The 8,590-nt window shown below is 54.4% G+C and overlaps 1 protein-coding gene across 1 annotated transcript; it reads left to right on the top strand.

The window, feature by feature from the left end:
* The first annotated feature begins 2,352 nt into the window (after positions 1-2,352).
* RPS4X (ribosomal protein S4 X-linked) lies at positions 2,353-6,444 on the top strand. Its single transcript, XM_059482898.1, has 7 exons — positions 2,353-2,382; positions 2,597-2,674; positions 3,191-3,371; positions 3,803-3,900; positions 4,938-5,109; positions 5,519-5,676; positions 6,284-6,444. The coding sequence occupies exons 1-7, from the start codon at positions 2,380-2,382 to the stop codon at positions 6,383-6,385; spliced, it is 792 nt and encodes a 263-aa protein (XP_059338881.1). The 5' UTR covers positions 2,353-2,379; the 3' UTR covers positions 6,386-6,444.
* Positions 6,445-8,590: the final 2,146 nt, after the last annotated feature.

The following is an 8,590-nucleotide window of genomic DNA, read 5'->3' on the forward strand; positions in this document are numbered from 1 at the left end:
TCGACTCGGACCCGGCCGACAAGGTGCTCAGGTCGCTGGTGGTGGAGCTTGGCCTCAGCAGGGCGGACGAGCTGCCGGAGCTCTGGCTTGGTCACCACGAGCTCGACTCCCGGTCGGACCTGCCGGTCGGAGCGCGGCTGGGGCGGGGGCCTCCTACCTCACCCCACCAGTGAGCAGCGTCCCGGCCGCCCCGGGCACCAGCGCAGCGGCAGCGGGGACCGCTCGACACCCGGCCGAGTGTGGGACGGGGCTGGAGAAGGAGCTGCGGCCGCGCTGCCCGTCCTAAAACGCGCCGGCGTCACTGTGGGCCCGACGGGCGAGGCGTCTCCAGCCGCCGTGTAATAAAATCCGGAAGGATCGTTGTTCCCACGGCTGTGCCTTTTGTCCATTTCGGCGAAGGACATTGTGTGAAGCAGCCCTTGATGGAAGGAGAGTGGGCCCCCCAAAGCTCCAGTGTGTCTTCTCGGCTTATGATGTTCCCATCCTTGTTGTTGAAAATTATACAACTTTCCTAGTAACTTTTCTAGTTAAAATTTTTAATGAATTGTTTTAATCAATCATGAACAGTGTAATTTTCCACCGTAGCCAAGCACTTAGCAAGGTTTTTCATAAACTGCTATTGTGGGAATGCAAGTCAGGAAAATTACTAAAACTTTTAAGTTTTGCTAAACCAACTTTGATACACTTAATTGGACTAAGCATGGGAGAGACATAGTGCTGAAACTGGACTCATGGAATGCAAAATTTATAGTCTGCAAGAACATTTTGCATGACCCAGAGATAAAGAAACTAACAAAGACAATTCAGCAATTGTCTTATCTGGGAAAAAGATAGTAAGATAATGTTATAGATACATACTATAACAGTGGCTTTTCACTAATATTAAAATGGATTTATATGTGGGATGTTAAAATAACTTTCTAACAAAGATTGTTTTTATTTCTGTTGTTAATTAAACTTAGACATAGTAGTGAAATAGCTATGCTTGTGTTAAAATGCCTGCTTGGATGAAATAACATCCAGTGAACACAGGATGAGGACACCTGCTACAGATATGCCAACTATCAGCACTCACTGTCTGAAGGCAGTGTGGATCAAGGCCCAAAACAGGAGATGATAAGAATGTATTAAAACCACAACCAAGGAATCTGCGTGCTCTAAAAAGGCAGATGCAAGGAGGAGCCCTGCTGAACAGTTCTTGGAACATGTAAACTAGTTTGGGGAAAATGTTTACTATGCATAAGGGCCTATGAATATGCAACAGGCTGATGTAACGGAAAGGTATTTAAGTGGTATCCCCAAAGATAACTGTGTGGTCTTGGCTGAGTGCCAAGATGCACCCAGCTGAAATAACCTTTGCCCTGTGGTCCTTGTCTCTTAGTGCCCTTTATTAAACTTTTTAAATTTTCACAGGAGAGTGAACAGATTTTTCACAGATCATAACGACTGAAAATGTAGGCTAACGAGCATGAGAAGTAAGAAATCTGTAACCAGTAGAAGATAAAATAATAATTAATGAAGAGAACTATGTATTTTATAGCAAATGAACATTAATTGCTTTGGTAAAGTGCATAAATAATGAAAAGTTTTGGAAGTGTGCAAAGTGTGTAAGTTGCAAGTGTGTGTGATAGGTGGAGCTCCCTCTATTCACCCAGCACTCTGAATAAAGTAATGCTGCTTTCTAATCTAAACGTAGAGTTTCATTTATCACGACGTTTTCGGTGACAGAGTCACCCTGGGGAATGAGACCTCTGTCCCAGCCACACCCTGCTACGGGAGCGATGCTGTGGAGACATGCTAGGTGTGGGGCTGTTGCACTTACCGGGCTGCCTGGCAGGATGCGGGAGCCTGGGACTGTCCCGGGAACTCCGGAGCACCGTGGGGACACGTCTGCCGCCCTGGGGAGGGCAGCTGGGACCGCTTGACCCCCGAGCCGCCTTCAGTAGTGGGCGCTAAGGCCCGGCATCAGGTTTGGGGCTGCGTGGGGTCCCAGCTCTACCCGGGGAGGGGCCGCGGCAGGGGGGAGACACAGGTGTGGGCGGGCAGATGTGGGCAGGGAGAGGTCTGGACACAGGTGTGTTATCCCTGGCTGGGCTCTCCGAAACCGCAGGGCCAGAACGTAGCGGGCTGTCCCATGCCATCAGCGATGACCGGGATGACCACAGCACCCGGGTAGGAGCAGGGAGTCCCGGAGAGCCGTGTCCCGGAGCGGGGTGTCCCCGTCGGGGTCGCCGGGAAGGGACAAGCCGTCCCGATCTGTCGCCTCGCGAGCGGCTCGGGACCTCCGAGCCTCCAGGGGGAGACGCATGTCACTGCCGCCATGCTTTGTACTTCCGCGGCGGGCCGGAAGCACCCGCCCTTTCTCGGCAGAGCGCAGCCATGGTGAGAGCGCGGTGGTGCGGCTCCCCGCCGCCATCCGCCGCCATCCGCCGCTCATCGCGGGCTGTGGCCACCCTCCCTGCGCGACAAGCGCGGGAGGGAGCTCGGCGCTTGGGTCTGGGGGACGGGAGTTGGAGGGAGCCGGGGAGGGATGGCTGGGGGGGGCAGGGCCTGGCGGCGGCCCGTAACACACCGCTTAACACGTCCCGTCCTGTAGGCCCGCGGCCCCAAGAAGCATCTGAAGCGCGTGGCTGCACCTAAGCACTGGATGTTGGACAAGCTGACAGGCGTCTTCGTGAGTGCCGGCCTGGTTTGGGTTAAAGCTGGGGTCGGGCGTGGGTTTGGGATTCAGTCTGGGGTCGGAGGTGGAGCCTGGGGTCATGGCAGCCGCAGTCACATCAGGAGAAGTGTTCGGGTGCTGCGTGGGGGCGGCCGTGAACAAGGGCAGTTGGACGCGGCTGGAGGTAGGGTCTTTGTGAATAGCGTTCGTGTTCCCCCGTTTGCGGAGGATGTGATAGGGTCGTTGAATGTTCTCTTTTAATCTGTCTGCTGTGCTTTTCCACCTCCGAGTTGAGATGGATGGTTGTGCTCTGTTGGGGACTGTGCTCTGTGAGGCTGGCAGGACTTAAAGAGACTACTGTGAATACCAAGAAGAGAGAGCTTGAGCCGGTCGCTGGGTCGCTGCCTGCGTGGCAGCTGCGCTTTGTGCCGCTGCCCTTCCGTGGTCTTGCGGGAGCTCTTGGCGCTATGGTTTCCTTCTGTGGGGTGGTTGATGCTGCTTGAGCCTCCAGCAGAAACTTTCTGTCGGCAGGCTCCCCGCCCATCAACAGGCCCACACAAACTGAGGGAGTGCCTTCCCCTTATCATCTTCCTTCGCAACCGGCTGAAGTATGCTCTGACGGGGGATGAGGTCAAGAAGATCTGCATGCAGAGATTCATCAAAATAGATGGCAAAGTCCGCACCGACATCACCTACCCTGCAGGCTTCATGGGTGAGTAGGGTTGGGGCAATTCCTTACGCAACTCTTCTACGCTGGAAGGAGAGTGTTTTGTGGGGCTGGCATTATTTGAGGGGTAAGGTTTCCCTGCTGGAGTTAAAGAAAATATAAGCAGTGGTTGCTTCGTTTGGAATTGTGCACTCCAGTGAGTACCATACTCATATACTTGTAGCCTGTAAGTGCCTGCTTGACCTGAGTACCTTGCTGTTCAGATTCCAGCCTTCAGCAGTTTTTGCTAATTTGCAGTCTGTTGCCTGCAAAAGATTGTGAGTGTTTGCTCAAGGGTAAATCCCAGCCTCATCAGTCACACCCTAAGTGTTGTTCAGCATCTTCTATTTCTTTTTAAGCGTGAACTTCATCCTAAGTTAGGGTCTTGGGTAGTGAGCTGATAACAGCTGCTGTTATATTTCCCTATCTGCAATCAGATGTCATCAGCATTGAGAAGACAGGTGAGCATTTCCGCCTGGTGTATGATACCAAGGGCCGGTTTGCTGTTCACCGCATCACACCTGAGGAGGCCAAGGTGAGGAGCTTTGATGGTGGTGTAAGGGTGGGCCCACTTGGGTTTGGTTGGGGCAGTCCTTCCTCTTTGGTATCTCCTGAATGAGAGCTGATGTCTCTCTTCTCTGACAGTTGAGGCTATGCTGCACTTGGGATTGGGGCACTCAGAGTTGTGGTGAAGCCTGTGTGGGGGGGGGGAGATCTCCTTGTTACATAGAAGTAGTTCACAGATGGCTGTAGGGTCATTGTCTGGTGCTGGAGATGATGCTGTTGGCATCAGAGAATTTTGGGGTGGAGGGGAGTCTTGGCTTTGCCAGCTAACAGTGACTAGAAACATGGAACTGTCTGTGGCAAAAAGCCTTGAACTTCTTCCCAGAGCAACAAAACTGCGTACTCACCCTGGATGCTGGGGAGCAACTTCCTCATGCATCCCTTAACCCAGGCGTGGTGTTCCTCAGCTGCAATGCTGCTCTCTGGTTTGCGTCTCCTTCTTTAAGGCAGGCTGTGCAGGCACGCAGCTGTGTGGATGGCAGAGCTGGCTGTGCTGGAGCCAACTATGGTGTAGTTCTCCTTGTGATGTTCTTCTCTGATGACTACTCTGTGTTGATCTGTGAGGTCCAGAGAGGCTGTGAGGGAGTTAGGGTGATAGGCAGGAGAGAAATCAGTGCCCTTGAGGGGACAGATCTCTGTTCGGTCCTGGAGAAATGCAGCCTCTGTCTCTGTTGTGTTTCACAGGCTTTGGGGAAAAATAAGGGAACTGTCCTGGTAAAGATTTGGCTGTGAAAGTGCAGCCAGTGTTTGTGGGGAGGCTGAAGCTCAAGATGGGCTGCTACTGCCAACAGCAAAGGTGTTTTGGTGTGGGGCTGTAGCAGAGCTGCTTGGCAGCTGTTCAAAAGTAGTTACTGAGGCAGGGAGCTGGACAGGTCACTCTGTGGGCTCATGTGTAAGCCCTGAGTGTCTGGGTGTTCTGCTGGCTGGTGGCTCTTTGGAGTACAAGAATTCCCTAGTCCAAGGTACTGCTCGCTGCCTCAGCTGAGAGATGTTGGGTTTTGTTTGCAGTACAAGCTGTGCAAGGTGAGGAAGATCTTTGTGGGCACCAAAGGAATCCCTCACTTGGTCACTCATGATGCCCGCACTATCCGCTATCCAGACCCCCTCATCAAGGTGAATGATACAGTCCAGATTGACTTGGAGACAGGCAAGATCACAGACTTCATTAAGTTTGACACAGGTAGGTCTTGCATCACATTAAAGCACTGTACCCTTCCCCACTGCGGAGAGCAGTTGAAGTTAAATGCTAGGCATATTTGCACTGAAATAGGGAGGCAGCGGTGTCATCCTTGAGAAGGGGTTTGTTTCCCAGGAGCATGTCCACCTGGAGGTGGAGCAGGGGATTCTTCCTGCAGTGGGAAGCATTTCACAGGGACTTGGCAGTTCTGAGGCCTCAGGTAGAAGCAGCGAGCTGGTGGAGAGGTGCTTCAGCTTGTCTTTTGGTGATGAGAGACAGTTTCAGTCACAGAGCTGTGAGCAGTGCTAGCACGGGTGGGATGGGAATGTTTGGTAATGGGCAGAGAGCCCAAGTGGAAGGACTTCACAGCACGTGGTGCCAGCTCTTATCACACCTGTATTCCCTTACTCAGGTAACCTGTGCATGGTGACCGGCGGCGCAAACTTGGGCCGTATTGGGGTGATCACCAACCGGGAGAGGCACCCTGGGTCATTTGATGTGGTTCATGTGAAGGATGCCAACGGCAACAGCTTTGCCACCCGGCTGTCCAACATCTTCGTTATTGGCAAAGTAAGGCTGTGGAGGCGCCAAGTGGGGGGGTTCTCTTGAGAGGGGCTCTCTCTTGTGAGGAGCTGCTGGCTGAGACAAAGAGCCTTGCTGTTTCCTTGGGCAGCTGTCTTCCCACACAGTGGAGCTTCAGTGCTGGCCTCAGTTCTGACTCGGCTCCCTGTATTTTTCCTGCTCTGGGAAGGGGAAGAAGCATTTGCAACTTTAGCAATGACTGTGTTTTCAAGAAGCAGCCCTGAAACCTGAGAGCTGGGGGCTGACCAGTGCTCAGACTTGGTGTGATCTGAGCAGCTGCTATGACTCCGAGTGCCCCCCAGAAAACCTCTGCTGTTTTGCCATCCCTGAAGACTCTTTGTTGAGGTTATGGAGGGACAGTGTTTTGGTTTTGGCTGAAGCGCATTCTTCATGGATGTGACTGAAAGGCAGCTGTAGACCTGTGCATCCTTGGCACCTTCCTTAGGGGCCTCTGCTGCACCAGTGCCATCACCATGTACACCTGACCCAGCATGAGCAGGGGTGGGCTTGTGCTGCTTTCCCCCTTAGAGAGAGAGAGAGCTGTGTTGCTATCTGGATTTCCTGATGTGAAGTGGTTTCTTCTCCCTTGCTGCAGGGCAACAAGCCATGGATCTCCTTGCCCCGTGGAAAGGGCATCCGCCTGACCATTGCTGAAGAGAGAGACAAGAGACTGGCGGCCAAGCAGAGCAGCGGATAAAGTCCAGCTCAGGCTGGCTCTGGTGCTGTCAGTGTGTTAATTAAACTGTTTACTACATGGCTCTGACTGCTGGGGAGTGTTCTGGGGCTAGGGTGGGGAGCCATGCTGCCAGTGCAGGCCCTGCTCCCCAGAAGGTCCTGCTTCTCCTGTCTGGGCAAGTACCACAGCCTTATTCCAGAAGGGCAAGGAGGAAGGGTGGGAGAGCCTTCAGACTGCTCTGTCTGTCCCTGCGAAGGTGTTTGCACGAATGCTTCTGGATGTGCGGGAGGAGCAAGGATATGGGGAGAGCTAGCTGGGCTCTCCTGTAGCCAGTAGTGCCAGATCAGTTTGAGGGGCTACCCCAGCTTTGTTGGCTTCAAGGGTGTTGGCACTAAGTGTCCAAGTGGGACTTCTCCTCCATGTCTTTTCTGTGGAGGTGGAGGGTGCAAGTGATCACACTGACAGCCTGACCTAAGCGGGAGGGGAATGGGCTGCTGGGGACACTTGAGCATCAGCCTGGCCTTCAGGAGCCAAGGAGCTGGGGACTGGTTGTGGCATTGGGAATGGCCCTGGAGGACAAGGTGGGCTGGTGTGGGCAGTGCGTCCAGTCAGGAAGGGCAGCTGCACAACTGGGCTGTGCCAGGAAGGGTGAAAGAGGCATTTAGGAAAGGGGAGTCTGTGCCTGGGCACGGTGTGCATGGTGTACCACCAGGTCCAGGCAAGTATGGGCACTGGAGCAATGCCAGTGGAAAAGCTGGAGTGATGGAGGCATAGAAGAGGCTGAGGGCACAACCTCTGCTCTGCTCAGCCTGGGGAAGAGGAGTCCTGGGGCCTCTCCCACTGTGCCTGCTTGTGTCAGCCTTGTGAGCACCTGTCTTCCAAGATGGATGGGGCACAGATGCGCACGATTGCAAAATTGGCATCTTTTATCAGCTTCATCAGGTGTCCATGGTGAAATGTAATTGAGCCTCATGAAGTGTCTGCAGCCAGCTGTATTCTCATGTTATGCTCTTGGGAAAGCTGAATGCTTGTGGCACTGCCCATGTTCCCTCGAGTGTTGCTGTGCTGCTCCCTCTGGATGCTGCACAGGCTCAGAGCAGCAGCATCTCCAGGGTGCTGGCAGTGGGCTTGGTGCTTGGGCTGTCCTGTGATGCACAGATGTGAGCAGCTAGAAATGTAGGGAAAATCCCCACATTTTCATGCACAGAGCCAAAAGTAAATGTCACTTGGTTTTTATGTTGTGAAAAAGCTTTAGAAAATAGGCAAGTTGAATATTTGGGAAAGAAAAACCCAGTTGTTATACTAGCAAAAAATTCCAAAATGGCAATGAAAACGACAGGTGGGAAAATTCGAGGTGAAGTGTGTGCAGTTTGGAGGTGGGTATTGCAATGGATTATCCACTGTGGGTCAGTTAGCCGCATGAGGTTGCTTCGTGTGGATTATCCCAAATGAACTGTCTGCTGAGCATTATCGCGGGTGGATCTGGTGTATGTCATCTCTGTGTGTTTCTCGTGCATCTCCCCGCCTCCCTCCGTGTCCTTTCCCCGCTCCTCGGCTGTGTCCTCCCACTCTCAGTGCCCCCAAGGCGGCCCCGCTGAGGCGCCACCGTGCGGTCAGTAGCTGCTCCTGCAGCCAAGAAAGCCGCGAATGCGCGTTCACCGCAAAAGGGGGTTTCTCCCTGCTGCCGCCCCCTGGCCAAACTGCCGTACTGCAAGTACCCAGCGAAACCCGCGTGTGCGGGACCGGGCTGGGAGCCGCCTCTCGGTAAGCGCGCTCCGCTGCCGTCCCAGGGGCACCATGTCGGCGCCGCTAGGAGTGTAAAGCTCGGAACTGCGGCGCCGTTACTGTCGGAGCGCTGCTGTCGCCCAACGTTTGAGTGCCCCTCGCGGCCGCCGGGCCTGGTGCCCGCGCGGATTTTGGGAGCGGTGTGGCAGAGCACTGGGCGTGGGGCCGGGCGGTGGCAGCGGCAGAAGAGGGATGAGGTCGCGGCAGCGGTGAGGTGACAGAAAGCCTCAGCGAGTGAGGAAGAGCCGCCTCGGGGCCGCCGCGGATGGCAGGGAAGAAGCTACAGCCCACCGCCGCGGCTGCCGGCCCGGGCGGGGGCGGCCACATCTCGAGGCCAGAGCTGGGTGTCTCTCCATGTGGCCAGAGCTCTCCTGAGCCTCTCGACCGCCCCTGTTCGCCTTGTGCCGTTGCCTCTGCTCCAGCATCGCCCCTGAAACCTGC

This window comes from Ammospiza nelsoni, chromosome 15 (genome assembly GCF_027579445.1).
Source record: "Ammospiza nelsoni isolate bAmmNel1 chromosome 15, bAmmNel1.pri, whole genome shotgun sequence".
Classification (NCBI taxonomy): Eukaryota; Metazoa; Chordata; class Aves; order Passeriformes; family Passerellidae; genus Ammospiza; species Ammospiza nelsoni.